This window comes from Nerophis ophidion, linkage group LG17, assembly GCF_033978795.1.
Source record: "Nerophis ophidion isolate RoL-2023_Sa linkage group LG17, RoL_Noph_v1.0, whole genome shotgun sequence".
Taxonomy (NCBI): Eukaryota; Metazoa; Chordata; class Actinopteri; order Syngnathiformes; family Syngnathidae; genus Nerophis; species Nerophis ophidion.
In genome coordinates this window covers 28,841,598-28,863,523 of record NC_084627.1, presented here as the reverse complement: position 1 = coordinate 28,863,523, position 21,926 = coordinate 28,841,598, and the positions used below count along the sequence as shown (strand labels likewise).

Below are 21,926 nucleotides of genomic sequence, written 5' to 3'. Positions count from 1 at the left end.
CTGATGTCACATCTGATCTTTACACTTTTGTTCAAGAGATCTCAGTTTAAAAGTCATGTTGCTATTTTGGCTTAATACCTGACCTTTGGCCTTCACGTGCAGACAACTGTTCCTACTGGCTGAGCCGGCCTGTCCATCACAGATTAAAGGCCTCTGGACCGTGGAGAGGGTTTGTCCATCATGTGATGCCTGCTGCCACACCGCTATAAAAAGAGCAAAGAATGTCGACCTGGCCTCACTTTGGGCTGCCGGAGTGTGTGCACAACTTACAAGGACCGAGGGCACTGTGTTAGGTGAGCATGGCCGCTGTTCATCGTCTGGTTATTGTTCGACATGGTGAGAGCTCCTGGAACCAGGAGAACCGCTTTTGCGGCTGGTTTGATGCAGACCTCAGTGAGAAGGGTATGGAGGAGGCCAAGCGGGGAGCTCAAGCCATCAAGGAGGCTGGCATGAAGTTTGACATCTGCTACACCTCCGTGCTTAAACGTGCCATCAAGACCTTGTGGACCATCATGGAAGGTACGGACCAGATGTGGCTTCCCGTAATCCGTACTTGGCGCCTCAATGAGCGTCACTACGGGGGCCTCACCGGTCTCAACAAGGCCGAGACAGCCGCCAAACACGGTGAGGAGCAGGTGAAAATCTGGCGTCGCTCCTTCGACATCCCACCACCATCTATGGACAAGGACCACTCCTATCACTCCATCATCAGTGAGGTGAGCCAACAAAAAATCAAACTTCAATGAAATGCTGACTGAACTGCACAACCTACAGTCCAGACGCTACAAGAACCTGAAGGCTGGTGAGCTGCCTACATGCGAATCCCTGAAGGACACCATTGCTCGCGCCCTGCCGTTCTGGAACGACGTCATCGCGCCTGAAATCAAAGCCGGAAAGAACGTTATCATCGCAGCCCACGGCAACAGTCTCCGCGGTATCGTCAAACACTTAGAAGGTGAGTAATCTAAAGAAAAACAGATATGTCAGGACTGGGCAGTACACAGAAAGGCTGCAAATATAATTTGCAGTTTAGCCGAGTAAAGACTTAAGACACACACATACATGGTTTCTATCAATAGCAGCTGTGGGCTCAGGCACAAGGGAGACGGCCATGAGTCTGGTTCTCGTTACAGTCACGACCTTTATGTAGGAAGGTTTCAAGGAGCGGACAGACATACACAGGCAGGAGGCCAAATGTCACTTGAACTGTCGAAAATAGGAAGACATTATGTTGTTTTTTGTCCTTCTAGGTACAATTTGTGTATAATAAATATACCCTGTGAAGGTAAATACGATGTTGGACCTTGAAGTTACTCTTTGCAGCTTTTAGGGTGTCAAATTTCAAAACAAAGTGCCAATTAACAGAATGAATGGGACTAAATGGGACTGTTCATATTCAACAATCTTGTTTTAGTTCATTATTGTTGGCAAAATAAAAAGTAAAAATCATTCTTTGCAACTTTTCTAAATTCCATAGCTTGTGTTTTAGTACATTTCCCACAAAAAAGATGAGCAGTTATGCTCCCATGTTGTAAACAAAAAACAAAAAACAAATCAAGTCCAAATACACGATGGTAGCTTCAACGATGCAGGTAAAGGTGCTGTTTGCAAATTTCTCAGAGTAACCTTTTTCAAAGCACACAAGAACACCACCGGTTAGCGTATGCTACCATGAGTGGTTTAACAGAACACATTTGTTTGACAATTGTCTATATTTTTCACAAATATTAAGTGTATGTAATAAAACATTTAAACCGTCCCGAATAAAATGATCGGTGTTTACAGCGGTCACTTATCATGTGTCAACACATACACGCAGGGAGCGCATGCACACATACAAAAACAGTCCAAGAGAAGCAACAAACAATTTGCAGTTATTTTGTTATGATTTAACAACAATAATACATCTAAAAAACATTTAGTAATCTAAATAACTATTATTAGCCAACAACACAAAAAGCTAATGCGTGTGCATGTATTACAAACGTGCATAATTACGTAGGAGACACCGTGGGAGGGCGGGATATACTGTGCAAAATACATTGGAAAGTTAGCGCCCTCTGGGTATCCGTGTGCATTTTGCTAACAGCCCTTTTAAGTGTGAAATTGGTGACCACAAACGTTTTCTGAGGATTTCACAGCATTAATGTATTTATGGCAATTTTTTGCTTTGTAGCTGTATGTAGAAATGGCGCCGTTGAAGTGTAAGCTGTTTGCATCAGCTCTGCGCTCTTTTAACGTATTTTATGTCCTTTGTATTGATATTCATTTGTTTTTATTGTGTTACCTTATTTCTTATGGATGTTTTTGTATCTGCACTGCAACCATATAAGTTCCCCATTATGGGACGAATAAAGTGTATCCTATCCCTACTCACATCTTACCGTAACTTTACAACAAATGACCAAACAACTACACTATCACTTATTTCACAGCAATTAACTGTTACTTTCCGACTAAAATACTGTAATTATAGTCCACTGTAATATCACAACAAACTATAACTTTGTACAGCGCCTTCCGCCCGATTGTAGCTGAGATAAGCGCCAGCGCCCCCCACGACCCCAAAAAGGGAATAAGCGGTAGAAAATGGATGGATGGATGGACTACGCTAACTTAAAACTGATCTGTTTCTCAGACATTGCACACTCTTGTAAATAGGTAGCAGAATGTTGTTAAACAGAGCGTAACTAACTAAAACAATAGAAATAAACGTTTCGCAGCCTTGTAGTTACAGTAAATTGCTGTAAAGGTGTAATTTCACAATAAATTACAGTAAATGCTACTTAGAAAGTGATGCAATTATTAGACTGTGAATTCACATTGGCATTTTACAGTGTAGTCAGCATAGCACCTATGCATTTTGCGCTTCACGCTCATGAGCAGAGCCAGTGCAAAACGCACAACTTGGGTTTGAGCATGTTGCGACATACCCCTTATGGGGTATGTCTTATCTAATATTTTTGCAGGAGATCCTGACAGAAAAATGGGACATTTGGGGACAATATTGTATGTTTTATTTCACGTGTTCCTTTACAAAATAAAAGATTTGACAAATTTTCTACGATTTTTATTAGTGTTATGTCACTCACTGTGTTTTCTCAGGCATGTCTGATGCCGCCATCATGGAGCTAAACCTGCCCACTGGAATCCCCATTGTGTACGAGCTGGACGCCAACCTGAAGCCTGTGAAGCCAATGTCCTTCTTGGGTGATGAGGAGACCGTGAAGAAGGCCATGGAGGCCGTGGCTGCCCAGGGCAAAGTGAAGAAGTAAGGTCTGGCAGATGAGAGACTGTGTCCTTACCTCCCATACATCTGTCTTTGTCATCCATTCCAACAGGGGGGTCACTTTGCTCCACCTGTCAGTTGGAGCAAACAGTCAGTCTAAAAATAACTGCACATCCTTCAGTTGTTTTAAGTTGTGTTCAAGCCCACCACCCTAGCAAAAACAATAAAGAAACTATGTTTTTATGTGTCTGGTTCCTTGCAGTCAGGTTCTTAAAAAGTGTATGCCTCATTGCTCACTTCATTCATTCTCCATTTAGAAATGTGTGGTTTCAGCACTATCCAAAAGGTGCAATGAAATCCTATCCAGAGTGTGGCAATGAGGAAGAGGAGTCAGTGGGTTCAGGATGGCAGCGTTCCCATAATGCAGTGACAAACCCGTCTGCAAACAGAGATGCATTTTAAATGTTCTCACTGCTTATATTCAAGTAGGGAAAAGTACTACATCCAGAAGTGTATGTATGTTTCATAGAAATGACAATTTTCCAATTACAATGAAGCATCAACAGTAAACAGTTTTAGGGCAATTCACACTGGCCAAGGAGAAATTCTCATGATGAAAAGAAAAAAAATCTTACAATTTTAACTGGGGACACATAATAAAACTGAAAGTTGAATTGGATGGGCAGTGTTAGTTTATTGGGGGAAGTGAACCACATATTGCAATAAAATGACAGCAGGAAACCATGTGGTGAACATATCAGTCACCAGTGTGTGTGTAGTGGCTTTGCATTGCACCACCACCTATTGGTCAGTAAGTGGTAAAACAAGACATTATTTCGTCCAAGGATGTAATGTGTTTTCTTGTGTGTAATCGTAAAAACAAGCAAAAAAATGACTAAGAGCCAAAAACAAAAAAATAATAATAAAAGTTTTTAGGGGGAAATTTAGATTCTTGAATCTATTTGAATCTGCACTCAAGTTTTTATATGTATTTGTTTCATTAATTGTTTTAGACTGCCATATTTTTAAACAGAGCTTTCAAGTGCCTTCACCATACTTGATCCTGGTCACACTTGTTTGAGTCTGCATGAAATCCCTTCATCCATCCATTTCAGCTGTTTGTCCTTCTCTTGGGTGCGGGGGTGGCTGGATTCTATCCCAGCTGCTTTCGGACGGTAGGCGGGGTGCACCCTGGACAAGTCGCCACCTCATCACAGGGCCAACACGGATAGACAGACAACATTCACACTTGCATTCACACACTAGGGACCATTTAGTATTGCCAATCAACCTATACCCAGGGGCATGTTTTTGGAGGTGGAAAGAACCTTATCAAATCAATTTTTTTAAATGTAAGTTAAACACCAGAACAAGCTTGGCCTTATGCTTAGTGCAGTCAAAGTTCAGAGAGCATCAGTGTTTCTGTCCTTATTGTCGGGGTGTGATGTTGATGGACCTGTGGTTGTTTTGGTAGATGCTTGTCTCCTAAAGGACTTCAAGAAGCTAGGCAGAGATACTATCTTGGTTGGATTCTTCTTGTAAATCACTGCTTTGTGGGTCTTTGCTTTGGACACGTCCACATAGTCTGCAGCGCGAGCCACGTTCTTTTCTATGCTGTTCACCAGCTCCCCCTGGTGGAAAGAAGTAAAATATCAGGCTGGTTTTCTATGTTGTTCACCAGCTCCCCCTGGTGGAAAGAAGTAAAATATCAGGCTGGTTTTCTATGCTGTTCACCAGCTTCCCCTGGTGGAAAGAAGTAAAATATCAGGCTGGTCTTTTATGCTGTGTAATATGCATTCACCCGTTTCCGATATAGCATTTGCTCTGCCAAGCATTTGCTTATGCTTTTCTTTGCTTTAAATAGTAAGTTATTACTTTTTTAATGGTTAGTTAAATAGAAAGTGGTTTGACGGCGCTATCTGCAGGAGAACTACGAGTGTTGTAGTTGTATATGAAAGAGATGGTGCTGTCTCAAGTCAATTCAATACATTTTTTTGCAGGAAAATACTTTGACAAGACGTGATGTAGTCAAGTGCATATGCAAGTTTTTTAAACTAAATATGTTTAAAACATTTCTGTGTAAAACTACATTTTATTTTTGTCTTTTTAAATGTGCGTGCACCGGGAGTAACAAGTGGTAGAAATGGATGGATGAATGGATGGATACATGTGTGTGCCTTAGTCACACTTTTTAAAAATTTTCTTGGAAGTGTAACTCCTGTGAATGGTAAAGTAACAATGGTAAAGTAAGATAGTAACAAGATAGAAAACAATCAGATACCAATATTGGTTCAGGACACCTATACTTCTGCCTATACACTTTAGTTCTTGACGTACTTAGTTCCTGAGCATGAAAATGTTAAGTGTAATGCTTTCCCAAATTGACTACAATGCATCATTCTCTAGGCACAATTAATTGATTCAGAATGCAAGCATTATTTCCTTTCACGGGTCAAATTAAGGTGCAGTAGCACAGTTTCACGGCGACACTGCAAATACAAAACTAACTGGGGACATACAGTAGGAGCCATACTTCTCTGTGTGAATGCACTATGGTAGAACTTTACTACTACTACTACTACTAGTACTACTACTACTACTACGGTACCTCTGCATGTGGTGTCCCAAGATAACTTGTTCACTTTTTATATGATATTCGAACAAAATATACATTTAAAATTTTGTAGTGTGTAATAGAAGAACAGACTTGATCCAATGAAATTACTCAGACAACAATGGTAAGAAACCCTGACCTATTTATTATGGTCTGGAATGAACGTGTGGTGTCTTTAGGTTGAAGTGGAGTGTTATTTGTTTTTAAGGGACACTTAGCATTCACCATAATTCATGAAGTTAAGCTCATTACGCAGTAGCTTAAATTATCCGGACAGGTTTGGTTTTTTTACTGGATACTTTCTAATAGGCTTCTGCCTGAGAGACTTTGTATCTGTAAGTAGTGTGCAATTGGAATTTCACACTAGTTTATCTTGACAAATGTGTTTTACACTGCTATATAGTTCAATTAGAGACACTTAAGAATGTCTCGCTTTTATGGTATTTTGTGCTTAGCCGTTGTGTAGCTGATAGCTTGTAGAAGCCCATGCCCTACCATGTTTACCTTTTGTAAATTACTTCACTAAAGTACAAGTGAGTACAAACATAGTGTGCATATTGTGGGAAATTTGGATTTTAAGTGGCTGTGCTACTATGCAAGAATAAACGCGCTGCAGAACTGCTTGCATCTGAGATTTTTGATTACAAGATAGAAACCAATCAGATACCAATATTGGATCAGGACACCAATACTTCTGCCTATAAACTTTAGTTCTTGACGTACTTAGTTCCTGAGCATGAAAATGTTAAGTGTAGTGCTTTCCCAAATTGACTACAATGCATCATTCTCTAGGCACAATTAATTGATTCAGAATGCAAGCATTATTTCCTTTCACGGGTCAAATTAAGGTGCAATAGCACACTTATACCGCTTGATGGCGACAGTGCAAATACAAAACCAACTGGGGACATACAGTAGGAGCCACACTTCTCTGTGTGAATGCACTATAGTAGAACTTTACTACTACTACTACGGTACCTCTGCATGTGGTGTCCCAAGATAACTTGTTCACTTTTTATATGATATTCGAACAAAATATACATTTAAAATTTTGTAGTGTGTAATAGAAGAACAGACTTGATCCAATGAAATTACTCAGACAACAATGGTAAGAAACCCTGACCTATTTATTATGGTCTGGAATGAACGTGTGGTGTCTTTAGGTTGAAGTGGAGTATTATTTGTTTTTAAGGGACACTTAGCATTCACCATAATTCATGAAGTTAAGCTCATTGCGCAGTAGTTTAAATGATCCGGACAGGTTTTTTTTTTTTACTGGATACTTTCTAATAGGCTTCTGCCTGAGAGACTTTGTATCTGTAAGTAGTGGGCAATTGGAATTTTATACTAGTTTATCTTGACAAATGTGTTTTACACTGCTATATAGTTCATTTAGAGACACTTAAGAATGTCTCGCTTTTATGGTATTTTGTGCTTAGCTGTTGTGTAGCTGATAGCTTGTAGAAACCCATGCCCTACCATGTTTACCTTTTGTAAATTACTTCACTAAAGTACAAGTGAGTACAAACATAGTGTGCATATTGTGGGACATTTGGATTTTAAGTGGCTGTGCTACCATGCAAGAATAAACGCGCTGCAGGACTGCTTGCATTTGAGATTTTTGATTACAAGATAGAAACCAATCAGATACCAATATTGGTTCAGGACACCAATACTTCTGTCTATACACTTTAGTTCTTGACATACTTAGTTCCTGAGAATGAACATGTTAAGTGTAGTGCTTTCCCAAATTGATTACAATGCATCATTCTCTAGGCACAATTAATTGATTCAGAATGCAAGCATTATTTCCTTTCACGGGGCAAATTAAGGTGCAGTAGCACACTTTCACCGCTTGATGGCGACACTGCAAATACAAAACCAACTGGGGACATACAGTAGGAGCCATACGTCTCTGTGTGAATGCACTACTGTACTTAAACTACTAAGTGTATGTACAGAACTGTGCGAATTGTGACAATCAATCGGAATCCTCCTCACCTGAATCTCCAGCAGCAGGGCCGTGTCAGACAAGATCTCGTGCAGCTCTCTGATGCTTGCCTCCAGGCGCACAATGTCCTCATGACGAGACTCTATCTCGCTCAGAGCCTCGCTCGACATACGAGCTTGCAAGCTGATCTGTGGGAAAGAGAGGAAATATTGTGCAACTTTGAGATGGTAGCAAACCAAGCCAATATAAGTCAGGTAGACTTTCTGAAAAGTTCTTAGTTAAGTTAGGTGGAAAACCGTACAACTCACATCTGATATGAAAACGGTCACATTGTCACAATTGAGCATCTCCTCCATCTCTTCATCTGTGGTCACCTTGTCCACTGAATATGAGACAAAACATTCAATAACTAGATGTCTTACATAGGTAGTGAAGTGAATTATATTTATATAGCACTTTTCTCGAGTGACTCAAAGCGCTTTACATAGTGAAACCCAATATCTAAGTTACATTTAAACCAGTGTGGGTGGCACTGGGAGCAGGTGGGTAAAGTGTCTTGCCCAAGGACACAACGGCAGTGACTAGGAGGGCAGAAGCAGGAATCGAATCTGCAACCCTCAAGTTGCTGGCACGGCCACTCTACCAACCGAGCTATGCCGCCCCAGTAGTAATATTTGCTGCTCAATATGTGTGTTGCACACACATATTGAGCAGGAAAAATGTTTGTGTTTGTACAGTGGAACTGAAGGATGAATGTAGTACAAATCAGTCATTGTCAAAGTAAAGGCAGAGCTTCACAGTAAACAGTAATTAACGTTAAAATGTTAGAACATGACACGAGAAAGTGCATCTGCCAGACTTCCATGCAAACCAAAACCCCATACCAAATCTGCACTTTTGTGTTTTGTTTCTTGCTCTGTATACCAACATTGGGTTTACAATTTGGGGTGTAACTATTGTTCGATACATCCATGGATAGATTTATATTCCTAAATTTAAAGTATATCAATCTGTGCTCAGCAAGTTTGCCTTCCAAGCGATAGATATCGATCCAAAATCATTTTAAAAAGGGAATCAATCGATTTTATCGATACTTTAAAAGGAAAACATTGGAGTTAAGAATGGCAGACTTTATATGAAGTTCAGCACTTGCAATAATAATGATTTAAACGTTAAGTCTATGTTCCCATCTGTGGCGTCACAAACACAAAAATGGCAGATATCTATGGTGGTTAAAAAGTCATAACCAACGCAAACGACGCAAGACAGTATTGTAGTTTCTGTGATGTGTGTGTCTGTGTGCTTGTAAGAGATGGTGCTCTTGTTTGTGACCTGTGGAAGATTGGCCAACTAGCAGAAACTGCCAGGCATTTCAATATCATAACTTTCAGTTAAAGCACAATTGCAAATGCTACAATAAATACAACACAATGATGAAGTCGCAACACAACTTTAAACCACAGAAGACGTGGCCGAACATGGAAGTAACAGCTGTGCAAGTTATCGCTACGCACAGACTCTTGGAACACAATTAAGTAATTTCATGAGAAATAAATACAAGAGATGGATAAAGGAGGCTATGGAAATTAGGAAGCGTGGGGCCAACACCATCATCAGGGATCAGGAGACATACATGCTTCCGCACACCTAGGACACTGTCCTTCATTGGCGACGCCAGAGCAGCGAACAGATACTGTATAGTATAGTCAGGGAACTTTATTTAGTAGGTAGATCTACTGTTAAATTGTTGGTTACTGTACTTTTATTGAAAATTGTTTGAAAGTTAAAAATGTGAGCAGAAAGTGTTTCCTTAAGTGATGGTTGCACTTCATTCAAATAAGATGTGAATGCATAGGCCATTGTCGTTTACCTGCTTGTTAGTACCCATAATTCATTTTTAAATAATTACCTTACAAGAAATAACAGGAATATATGAAATGTTACCTTCAGTGTCCGGTATTCACTATTTCCGGTATTCACTGTCACACTGCTTGATTTTTTTTTTGTTTTGTTAAAAATGTACTGAATCGATTTGAACGCACTCACTCACAGAATTGTTAAGCCTTCTTCATCTTTCAATTCAAATATGGAGAAAGCGGTCTCACTCTATGCATCACTCTCAGCACCTGAACGCGTTTAACAGAATTAACTGGACAGTGTGTGGAGAGCGAGACTGTCAGCTTCACAGACACAGGAAGCATGGACAGAAAGCCTCGCGACTTGCTACTAAGAAGTTCCGCAAAGTAACACAAATTAGGAGGAAAAAAAAAAAAGTACATTGCTAAATGTCCTGTTGTTATGATATATCAGCTTTAAATCAGATGGACCATATGAGGCCATCAACACGGAAGACGAACAAACAAGAAGGTCGCGATGGCAACAAACTAAAAGACAATGTCCGACCTAGTTTTTCCAACAAAGAACAAATGCACTTAAAAGATGTTCAATATTTAAGTGAAATTTTTGCATACGGACGATTTCATTTTGTTTGGTTTGATAATCTAAGATACCAAAGTTATTTACTTTCAAAATACAGTACTGTACAACAATTCTACAGTAACGAGAAATAAGTTGGTCTTTTACAATGGTTACTTACATTATTATTATATATTACGATTGCATTACATTATAAACAGTATATTTTTCATTGGTTATTTCTTTAGTTTATAAAAAGTATGACGCAGACAAAAGCTCTGAGTCTGTCTGCAAAAAGCTAAATATTTTTGAAAGTAAAATGGATGGATGGATGGTAATTTATTGCATATTGTTCTGTGTGGCATCTTGAGACAATATTATGTTGATTGACAATCTAAAGGAAACAGTTGGACTATTTTATTGGTAATTTTTGCATTTATGTATAAAATATAAAAATCGCAAATTGAATTGCAATTTTGGAGAGAAAAAAGCACAAATGTTTTTTCCCCAAGATTGTGGAGCCCTAATTTACCACGCAGCTGACCCAGCGAGGCATTGACACCTTATAGTCACCACCTACTGAAGTAGCAGCCAGCTCCTGCGTCAGCCAGACAATTTACACAAGGCAGACATCCATCCACAAACATCTGGAGAAGTTACTGATGTTTTTTGTGGCACAAAAGCAACTTGAAAGAGATGACACAGAAAGTCGGTTCTCCCAAGTAAAATGACCAGCACCAAAACAGAGCAGTCTGGGAGGACCAAGGGTGAACTACTGCTGTAGTTACAGGGGCGGATATCCAGCAAACCACTTGAAACCAACCTCTCAAAGTCAGCTTTATTGTAAATTCCTCACAGGTGTAAGGCATACAAAGAATCAAAAATGCGTTTCTCACTGTCCCATGCATAGACAAGACCAAAAGAGATACAAACAGTAAAATGCACGAGCACAACAAAATATATCACACTACCATAGTAGCAATAAAAGTACAATAACACTAATAATAATAGAAGTGCAGGTAGATGTAGCATAGTGTTTTACAAGTTTTAAAAAAAGATATGGATTTAAACAATTGTGTTTCAACAGTGTATTTTGAAAAATTAGTGTACTGTGAAACTTAGCCGTATGTTTAATAAGATTGTACATATTTTTAAAATAATATTTAAAAATTTGTAGCAAACAAAGCAACAAAATATTTCAAACATCCTAAAAAAAATCCATGTTGTATTTATAAGTTGGGTTTTTTAGTGCAAAAGACATGTAATAGCAGCAGATGTATGACCTCTAAGGTAAATGCTGTACTTTATTAGGTTACTTCATAAAACTATAGTATAAAAGTTTGTTTTTTCATTTTTAAAATGCATGTTGCATGTTAAAATTGTGCTATTTTGGGGGACCAAGCATGGATTAATTTAAAAAAATAAAATGGGAAACCTGATTTGACATACAAGTGTTCTAATTTACGAGCTTGGTCCTACAGTTGCATCAATTGACCTCATAAATACCATAGCAATATTTTTTAACTGTATTATTGTTACACTAGTATGATATTTAACGGTGCAAAAATTGTTACTTCAAAAATTGTCTGCACAATAAATAAAAGGTTTTAACAATGGTAACTCCGTATGTGCTGATCAATCGGCCACCGATCAGTATTGGGACGATTTTCTTGAAAAGGTATGCGATTGGTATTGGCAATTATCCAGCCATCCGTTCGTCCGTCTATTTTTCCATCCATTTTCTGTTACTTGTCCCTTTCAGTGTCGCAGGGGATGCTGGAGCCTATCACAGCTGCATTCCTGCGGAACGCGGGGTACACCCTGGACAAATCGCCACCTCATTGCATGGCCAACACAGACAACATTCACTGCCTTCTAATGACGATCACAAAATCTGGCTAATATTGTAATTATTATTAGTCCCCCCGGCAGACAAGCTTTCAGCAAATTGTGTCTCCTTACACAGTGTGAAGCTGCTTCCTTATAAGTTAATATTCATAACCTCTATAATGGCAAATAAACAGCATTTCTTAATATCCTAAGTATCATTATAATGTATCATTGTTACTGGTGGACAAGGGCAAACATGTTACACATTGAGAGCAAGCAGGTGCAGGCATGCTAATAGCTAAGCTAACCGCAAAGCTAGCTTGAAACAACATCAATTAAATAGGTGCTTTATAAAGTTTTAGAAGTGAAGTGAATTATATTTATATAGCGCTTTTCTCAAGTGACTCAAAGCACTTTACATTGTGAAACCCAATATCTAAGTTACATTTAAACCAGTGTGGGTGGCACTGGGAGCAGGTGGGTAAAGTGTCTTGCCCAAGGACACAACGGCAGTGACTAGGATGGCGGAAGCGGGAATTGAACCTGCAACCCTCAAGTTGCTGACACGGCCGCTCTACCAACCGAGTTATGTAGATGGAACCAGGTAACAGCATAAAGTGAGCAGCTATTAACAGGAAATGAACAAGTAGATTAATAAAGAGTCGAGAGAAAGGATAATATAACAACAACTGTTGGCGTGTCAGCAGGGTCACAGTCAGTACACGACACATAAGAGGAGGTCGGATCAATCCATAAATTGGTGGCATTGAGACCAAGGGTAGTATCAGTATATGGTCCACACTAGAGTGATTGGATCGATATCGATCGATATATTTTGTTGTTGTTTTTGTTTAAATTGTGGGACTAATTCCCTTAACACAGGAGAACTGGAGGAAAAATATTTAGTTTTTGATTTTGTTTAGTTATTGTGTACTATTGACATTGTTTTGATCAAATTGTAATAACAGGGAAAATAACTTGTTTAAATATTGTATTGATTTTGTTACACTGGCAATATCAGTCACCATAAATAACTGTAAATTTATCAATTTAATACAGGTTCGCCCGACCTCAATAATGGATCATCGGTATCAAAATCGACAGCATAAATCCCTGATCGGAAGATCCCTAATGGACACAGTTTGACCTTAGAAAATATTATTTACATTTCATAATTTCTGATGGAAACAATTGCTACAAAACACAAACACATTTAGGGTAATCAAGTGTCCCAGAAAGCATTTTCTTTGACCGCAGATGTTCCTCTGCGAATGTGATTATGTTTCATAAAATGATCAAATCCATATGATTTAAATCAAATATTTAGCCATAAAAAAGCAAATTGGAACAAAGCAAAGGCTAAATATAACCTGAGATTTCTAATTTATAAAAAGGGCCATTGATTTATGTGAAAGCTATTTAAATAAAGGGCACATAAGGACATGTTCCTGAACTCACCAATCTGCAGTTGCCTCTGAATATAGGCTTTGCATTTCTCTCGGAAAGCCACTTGTGTCTTATGGTGACTTGTCATGACATCGGCAAAACAGCGAGTCAGGTGTTCGTGCTAATGGAAGGACAACAGCAAGACAGAGAAAAGTCGTTGAGCCAGAGGGGATCATTAAAACATTGTTTGTAGTGACTGTCAGGCGTGCACCTAGCTCAGTGCAATACATAAATAGTGCCGCCAGACCTGATTCTTCTTAATGCGCTGCATCACAGAGGCACCATCGCCACTGTCGTCTACAGGGACACCGTCCTGCGATGCTGGAGAGACAGACATGCAAAATGTACCGTCAATGCTGTATTAACAAAAGAAATGAACTATTGATGATTGAGATAAGATTATGCTGGGAGGACTGTTTAATGGCTCTCTTTCGCCACTGTCTGTTTGCTTAACAAATATTTGGTCATTAAATAGCCAGTCTCTGAATGAGGAAGAGCAATGCACTTAGTTATGGTGTTTAATAACGATGGTACACTGCCATGCACCTTTAGTGTATGAACTCTAACTTTTTTGCAAAAAAAAAAATAGATATTTTTACAATTGGGTTACACAGCAGCACATGTACTGTAATTTATTCCAACCCACTCTTTAACTTAGCTCGGAATAGGTTGGCAGCCGTCTTGATCTCGTTGTTCAGCAGTTCCAGCTCCTCTTTGCGTTCTTAAAGGATGATGACAGCAGCACAGAAATAAGACAAAAACTGAGATTTAAAATGCATCTATTTTCTACAGCTTTTCACTCGCCCTTGTGGATCATAATTTAACACATTCACACCTTTGGTGCATTTAGAGTATTACCTAACATCCATGGTTTTGGTTTGTGGTAGAAAGTCAGAGTACCTGGATAATAAGTACCATGAAAGCAAAAAGAAAAAGGAAACTCCAAAAAGTCCAATACATATTTGCATAATTAATCACACTTTAAACTACACAGATCACAGTTTTGGCTATTACGATTAAAACAGGGTGATCGTTGGCAATATTAACATTTAAAAAGAAGGCCTGCTGCATATTGAATCAAGCATTTTCACAGCCGCTGAGGCAGAAGATCAACAACGGATCATCTTGACGCCCATGCCACAGGCCATTGTGTATGCACACAGCTCCGTAAACACGCCGACTGTTATTAAAGGTGTGGCTGTCTGCCCAACACATGTTTTTGCTTGTCTCCTTGGAGTTGAACTAGCAGGACTAAATGGAGTCTAAAGGCACTTTTCCGTCGAGTGCCCACATTAACGTGACATGCTCCCTATCTGAATTACTCTGCACATGTGCATGATTCCAGGGAATGTACACATGTAACTGCGCATTGATGGGCAATCGTTACACTACACTTGTTTTAAACTAAACATGTTGATATATACGATCCAATGTTCTTCCGAGGATGTTGTAGTGGTTTGTGCAGCCCTTTGAGACACTTGTGATTTAGGGCTATATAAATAAACATTGAGGAAAACACCACACAATTGTTTTTCTACTGGTCAATTCCCGGTCTTCTCCTTAAAGGGGAATTGCACTGTTTGGTTATATTGTCTATCATTCACAGGCTATATGTAAGAAAAGATCACATAAGTTTTTCTTTTTTATATGCATTCTAAATATTACATAAATGCAATCAAAAGTCTGCTTACAATGGAGCTTATGGGAGCCGTTCAATTCTGCCTATGAAGCCCTTAAAGGAACATCCAGGTTTTATACATGATGTAAGTACATATCAGGGCTGCAAATTTTTGGGTGTCCCACGATTCGATTCAATATCGATTCTTGGGGTCGCGATTCGATAATATACAGTATCGATTTTTTCGATTCAACGCGATTCTCGATTCAAAAACGATATTTTTCCGATTCAAAACGATTCTGTATTCATTCAATACATAGGATTTCAGCAGGATCTACCCCAGTCTGCTGACATGCTAGCAGAGTAGTAGATTTTTGTAAAAAAGCTTTTATAATTATAAAGGACAATGTTTTGTCAACTTATTGCAATAATGTAAATTTGTTTTAACTATTGAACAAAACAAAAATATGACTTAATTTATCTTTGTGAAAACATTGGACACAGTGTGTTGTCAAGCTTATGAGATGCGATGTAAGTGTAAGCCACTATGACACTATCCTTTTTTTTTAGTTTTATAAATGTGTAATGATAATGTCAATGAGGGATTTTTAATTACTGCTATGCTGAAATTATAACTAATATTGATACTTTTGTTGATAATATTCATTTTTGTTTCACTACTTTTGGTTTGTTCTGTGTCTTGTTTGTGTCTCCTCTCAATTGCTCTGTTTATTGCAGTTCTGAGTGTTGCTGGGTCATGTTTGGTTTTGGAATTGGATTGCATTGTTATGGTATTGCTGTGTATTGGTTTGTTGGATTGATAAAAAAAATAAAAAATAAATAAAAACAATGTAAAACGGTTTTTTTTTACAAATCGATATAAAAAAAAAAAAAGAGAATCGATTCAGAATCGCACAACGTGAGAATCGCGATTCGTATTCGAATCAATTTTTTCCCACACCCCTAGTATATATGTAATGTAGCAACAGGCATGTTCATAATATTTCTTATAATATATTTGGATCATTTTAAGTATACGCGACACATTAATTTTGAAGACGCATCTCAACGTTCGCTTTGTTTTCAACATCTCTGATTATTATTCACTGCAGACTTCATGGGAGCTAACAACATTATAAAACATGACTTAATTTGCAACCCTTGTTGTCATTAGGATGCCAACTGAAATAATTTGCACAACGAAAAGGGGGGTGGAACCAAGCGTTTTTTATGTTGTTCTCACCATTTCCGTGTCTAAATTCGCTGTCAAAGTGTACCAACATATTGAATTAGATTTTTGTCCTTCTGCAATCCAGGTGAGAGGCATGATTCATAATCTACAATAAACTTCCACGAGCAGGGAAGTGAGAAAACAGTAGACAACTCAATGTAAACAAAGGCACATAGTGATCATGCTAGTGATCCTGGCGCTGCTATAAATAGTTTGTCTGCGATTGCGCTTATAATAACAGTATCACTAATACTTGGTTAACATTCAAGTTACGAAATGTAAATGGACAATTATTTTTGGATGTTTTTTCATTCTGTTTTATCGCCGTAATAGACGATCTCCCAATGGCTACGCTGTAAGCAGACTTTTATTCACCGTGGCGAAGTTGGTAGAGTGGCTGTGCCAGTAATCTGAGGGTTACTGGTTCAATCCCCACCTTCTACCACCCTATTCACGTCCGTTGTGTCCTTGAGCAAGACACTTCACCCCTGCTCCTGATTGGTCCTGGTGAGCGCCTTGCATGGCAGCTCCCGCCATCAGTGTGTGAATGTGTGTGTGAATGGGCGAATGTGGAAATACTGTCAAAGCGCTTTGGGCTCCTTAAAAAGGGGTAGAAAAGCGCTATACAAGTACAACCCATTTACCATTTATGAGTTAAACTGCATTAAAAAAAACATCTGTCGTCATGTCTTTCATAATGATTGTGAACAATAGGCAATATTCCAAAAAAAGTTCAGTTCTCTTTTAAATAGAAACTTCCGGTGTATGAACAACATATTTTTTTGTTTAATTTTTCAGTAAATGCTAACGTATCTTTTTTTGTTGTTGTATGCAAAATAAAAGGATAATCCCACTGTTTTTTCCTGCTCTTTGACACCGAAAAAGAACAACACTGTTTTTTTCCAATTGTATTTTTTGTATTTCAAAATGAAATTCAAATAAACCAATAGTTTTTTTCAGTTCTTATTTAATTTATGAAAATAAAATTTAACTACAAAAACATGCACTCACCCGATTTGTATACTTGAAAGTGTTGTGTTAAATTATGAATTTTAGTTCTTATAAACACCTGTTGTAAGCACAATACCAATGGCACGCAATTTCCAAAATGCGCAACCGCATTTTGCAAATTTAATGTCAAATCAAATGTTTATTGGATTCATCACTATACAGTGTACATCCACAACTAAACTACAGACTAAACTACTACCAAGTGTGGATTCAGGCCGGGTGGCCTATTTCAAGTCCCAGGTAACCCTACATTATTATATTTTATAAATAGTAAACCAAGTTGTGGTAGTAGTTTAGTCCGTAGTTCTGTCGTGGATGTACACTGTATAGTAATGAATCCAATAAACATTTGATTTGATTTGATGACAAAAAACAAAAAACAAACAAGGTGTCTAGTTAGCGTTAAAAAAAGTAACTTTGGTGTATATTTCTTACTCTTGTCAGGTTTTGATAAGGCAAGGATGGCACTTTGTCTTTTCTCTACTTCCGCCACTTGACAGGACATCTTTTGTAAGAGGCTTCTCAACTCTCCTACCTGCACAGACAGACAGTTGGAAGTAGAAAACGACAAACGCATGTACATCTGCAAACACTTACCGTTTTGAAAAACTCCTCCATGACGTAAGTCCCTCTGGTTGCATCTGCCATGTCATTAGATCACGATTGCATTGTTGCTAAAAGTCGTAAATTAGCCGCATTTAAGTGCCACCTGTTCGATACAACAGGGAAGCCAAATGCCAGCTTATCTCAATCTTGTTGCTATATTCCTCTGCTTCTGTTATTTTCTAAGCAGCTGACTTAATCTGTTCTTTGTGAAGTGACTTGTAAAGCAGATGTTCCCATAAACACACACAATTAGTGTGGACGCACTGGCAGACGACCTATTCTTGTTGGAGGCTAACTTAGCCAAAATCGCACACCTGCACAAAATGAGCGCGTTCAAGACGTAAACGCGGCCGTGTCAACAAGCAAACAAGAACATCGACCTCCGTCAAATAGACTAACTACCCACAAGGTTAAAAAGAGCAAATGATATAACATACCCGACACACTACCTTCATGGCGGCATTATGACTTGCGGCTTTGTTTTGTGTATTTTACCTGTGCTTGCGTTTACAAAAGGGGCCGGAAGTATGGTGCATTCAAGTGAACCCGGGAATGTATAAAGAAAAATAGTGCAACTGTATTATATACTTCACCTGTCAGTTCTGCCGGGGGAATTTTGTGATATAACTGTTGTGTGTGAAGTACTACATTGACATGTACTACTAAAAAAAAAACAAGTTAGACACATGCCATGTGTTTTATATTTTGGTTCGCGCTAAAATCTGATTTTATCCTATTTACCAGCAGTCCTTAAATCAGCATTTGGCATCAGGTGACGTCACACGCTGCGGCCAAACTTTGAGCCTGTCTTTACACCAGGGGGGTCAAACATATGGCCCGCGGGCCGGATCAGGCCCACGAACAGGTTTTATCCGGGATGAGTATAACAATTGGTCGACATTTTTGAATGAAATAAACTGCTGTTGTAAATATGTCCACTGGATGTCGCAATAGCAATTCTTTGTATCTTTGTAGATAATGCTACATATATAAAAAAAATAAAAAATAAACCACATGATGTTAGTGCACCAGTCCTTGAAAATGAACAAACTAAATTAAAAAAATCCTGTAATAAGATTTTGTTATTAATTTTTTATCTTGATAGATTGAAAATTAACACCAATGAGTTGACTGATGAACATTATCATATAATTTATTCAGAAAGTATAAATAACGGAAAATAAAGGTAGAATGATATTAGCCGCAACATGTAAGTGTTAAAAAAATTCACAACAACATTATTATTTTTTATTAGTTAGTTTTTAGAATGTTCTATTTATAAACAAAGAAAACCATCTGAGGGCTTCACGTTGGCAGAGGGGTTAGTGCGTCTGCCTCACAATACGAAGGTCCTGCAGTCCTGGGTTCAGATCCAGGCTCGGGATCTTTCTGTGTGGAGTTTGCATGTTCTCCCCGTGACTGCGTGGGTTCCCTCTGGGTACTCTGGCTTCCTCCCACGTCCAAAGACATGCACCTGGGGATAGGTTGATTGGCAACACTAAATTGGCCCTAGTTTGTGAATGTTGTCTGTCTATCTGTGTTGGCCCTGTGATGAGGTGGCGACTTGTCCAGGGTGTACCCTGCCTTCCGCCCGATTGTAGCTGAGATAGGCGCCAGGATGGAAAACAATCTGAAGTTGTCTTTATTTTTTTAAGTTATCGTGCCATGATTTTACCAGTCTGGCCCACTTGGGAGTAGATGTTTCTCCATGTGGCCCCCGATATAAAATATAAAGATCCATCCATCCATCCATTTTCTACCGCTTATTCCCTTTCGGGGTCGCGGGGGGCGCTGGCGCCTATCTCAGCTAAATATAAAGATAACATTATCATATAATTTTTTCATAAATTATAAATTATGACAAATAAAGACATAATACAAAAAAACGCAAAATGTAAGTGTAAAAAACAACATAATGATTTGTACATTTACAGAATGTGCTTGTTCTATTTTGAAACAAAGAAAACAATCTGATGTTTTCTTTCATTTTAAGTTATCGTGCCATGATTTTAGCAGTCGGGCCCACTTGGAAGTAGATTATTCTCCATGTGGCCCCCCATCTAAAATGAGTTTGACACCCCTGCTTTACACATTGCTACATACAGTCGTGGTCACAAGTTGACATACACTTGTGAAGGACATAATGTCATGGCTGTCTTTAGTTTCCAATAATTTCTACAACTGTTATTTTTTTGTGATGGGGTGATTGGAGCACATACTTGTATTGTGGCCAAACAACTACATTTTTGTTTAATCTGACCACAGAACTTTCCTCCAGAAGGTTTTATCTTTGTCCATGTGATGTCAGATGAAACAAAAATTGAGCCGTTTGGCCACGATACCCAGCGATATGTTTGGAGGAGAAAAGGTGAGGCCTTTAATCCCAGGAACACCAAGCCTACCATCAAGCATGGTGGCGGTAGTATTATGCTCTGGGCCTCTTTTGCTGCCAATGGACCAAATGCTTTACAGAGTTACTTCCGAATTCTTTAGGACAACCTAAAATCATCAGCTTGGAGATTGGGTCTTGGGTGCAGTGGGGTGTTCCAACAGGACAATGACCCCAAACACACGTCAAAAGTTGTAAAGGAATGGCTAAATCAGGCTATAATTAAGGTTTTAGAATGGCCTTCCCTAAGTCCTGACTTAAACTTGTAGACAATGCTGAAGAAACAAGTCTATGTCAGAAACAACTACAGCAAATGTAGCTGAACTGCACCAATTTTGTCAAGAAGAGTGGTCAAAAATTCATCTAGAAACCTTGTGGATGGCTACCAAAAGTGCCTTATTGCAGTAAAACTTGCCAAGGGACATGTTACCAAATATTAACAATGCTGTATGTATACTTTTGACCCAGCAGATTTGGTCACATTTTCAGTAGAGCCATAAAAAAAAAATAAAAAAAAAAATAAAAAAAAGAATCATAAGAACCAACCTCCTTGAATGTTTTTTTTGTGGCCAACAAGTATGTGCTCCAATCACTCTATCACAAAAAAATAAGAGTTGTAGAAATAATTGGAAACTCAAGACAGCCATGATATTATGTTCTTTACAAGTGCATATGAATATATAAACTTTTTACAATAACTATATGTATATTTTATAATTCTACATTAGTCGCTTTATTGAGTTTACAACCCCCTGGCACTGTTTTGTAATTTTCTTGTACTGTTTCTGTACTTGTTTTAATGATTATTATTTCTTTGCTTGTTTGTAAATGTTGAATACTATAAATAAAGGTTTATTAAAAAAAAATACACATATTTACATATTGGTTGGTAGGTGGCAACTTGTCCAGGGTTTACCCCACCTTCCACCCGAATGCAGCTGGGATAGGCCCCAGCCAACCCCACGACCCCGAAAGGAACAACTAGAAAATGGAAGGATTGATGGGGTTGGTAGGTTGAGGTTTTTTTCGAACATGTATACATGAGATATCATATGTTTTCATTTCTCATATCCGGGAAAAAAAAAAGTCTAGGAATAAGCAAATTCCCTATTTAATTTCCTGTTCTCAATTCGTAACACAATTATGGGCGGTATAGCTCGGTTGGTAGAGTGGCCGTGTCAGCAACTTGAGAGTTCCAGGTTCGATCCCCGCTTCCGCCATCCTAGTCACTGCTGTTGTGTCCTTGGGCAAGACACTTTACCCACCTGCTCCCAGTGCCACCCGCACTGCTTTAATGTAACTTAGATACTGGGTTTCACTATGTAAAGAGCTTTGAGTCACTAGAGAAAAGCGATATAATAATATACTTAATTGATCAAAACTTTTATTAGTAGATTGCACAGTACAGTACATATTCCGTACAATTGACCACTAAATGGTAACACCCGGATACGTTTTTCAACTTGTTTAAATCGGGGTTCACGTTAATCAATTCATTATACTATCAGCATAATACAGTCATCACACAAGTTGATCATCAGCGTATATACATTGAATTATTTACATTATTTACAATCCGGGGGGTT

General features: G+C 38.5%; 2 protein-coding genes and 1 long non-coding RNA gene across 5 annotated transcripts in view; 1 reads left to right on the top strand and 2 right to left on the bottom strand.

Moving 5' to 3' along the window:
* LOC133536297 (uncharacterized) overlaps window positions 1-1,016 on the bottom strand; it is a 2,676-nt gene extending 1,660 nt beyond the window's left edge. Inside the window, exon 1 of the long non-coding RNA XR_009802437.1 lies at window positions 84-1,016. This is a non-coding gene — a long non-coding RNA (uncharacterized LOC133536297). The remainder of the gene's footprint in view (window positions 1-83) is intronic.
* On the top strand, window positions 220-3,470 carry pgam2 (phosphoglycerate mutase 2 (muscle)). Its single transcript, XM_061876713.1, has 3 exons — window positions 220-716; window positions 775-955; window positions 3,106-3,470. Exons 1-3 carry the CDS (start codon window positions 300-302, stop codon window positions 3,273-3,275), a joined length of 768 nt encoding a protein of 255 aa, XP_061732697.1. The 5' UTR covers window positions 220-299; the 3' UTR covers window positions 3,276-3,470.
* A 433-nt stretch (window positions 3,471-3,903) lies between these two features.
* On the bottom strand, window positions 3,904-18,486 carry LOC133536295 (syntaxin-2-like). Of its 3 annotated transcripts, none has more exons than XM_061876709.1 (8): window positions 17,943-18,482; window positions 17,781-17,880; window positions 14,132-14,206; window positions 13,733-13,806; window positions 13,498-13,606; window positions 8,103-8,176; window positions 7,845-7,982; window positions 3,904-4,860 (listed from the first exon to the last, which is right to left on the bottom strand). In XM_061876709.1, the coding sequence occupies exons 1-8, from the start codon at window positions 17,991-17,993 to the stop codon at window positions 4,633-4,635; spliced, it is 849 nt and encodes a 282-aa protein (XP_061732693.1). In that variant the 5' UTR covers window positions 17,994-18,482; the 3' UTR covers window positions 3,904-4,632. The 3 variants fall into 3 exon arrangements, with proteins under 3 accessions (XP_061732693.1, XP_061732695.1, XP_061732696.1); XM_061876712.1 differs by having other exon boundaries at window positions 4,699-4,916; window positions 17,943-18,486; XM_061876711.1 differs by lacking the exon at window positions 14,132-14,206 and having other exon boundaries at window positions 17,943-18,483.
* Window positions 18,487-21,926: the final 3,440 nt, after the last annotated feature.

What these genes read in the sequence shown, in the direction of transcription:
- LOC133536295 (XM_061876709.1), bottom strand. Translation starts at nt 17,993, where the DNA reads ATGGCAGATGCAACCAGAGGGACTTACGTCATGGAGGAGTTTTTCAAA. An exon ending in ATTCCGAGCTAAGTTAAAGA is followed by an intron (nt 13,807 to 14,131) that starts GTGGGTTGGAAT and finishes CTGTCTCTCCAG; the next exon opens with CATCGCAGGACGGTGTCCCT. An exon ending in TCAGAGGCAACTGCAGATTG is followed by an intron (nt 8,177 to 13,497) that starts GTGAGTTCAGGA and finishes TCTCATATTCAG; the next exon opens with TGGACAAGGTGACCACAGAT.
- pgam2 (XM_061876713.1), top strand. Translation starts at nt 300, where the DNA reads ATGGCCGCTGTTCATCGTCTGGTTATTGTTCGACATGGTGAGAGCTCC. An exon ending in ATCACTCCATCATCAGTGAG is followed by an intron (nt 717 to 774) that starts GTGAGCCAACAA and finishes CACAACCTACAG; the next exon opens with TCCAGACGCTACAAGAACCT. An exon ending in TATCGTCAAACACTTAGAAG is followed by an intron (nt 956 to 3,105) that starts GTGAGTAATCTA and finishes GTGTTTTCTCAG; the next exon opens with GCATGTCTGATGCCGCCATC.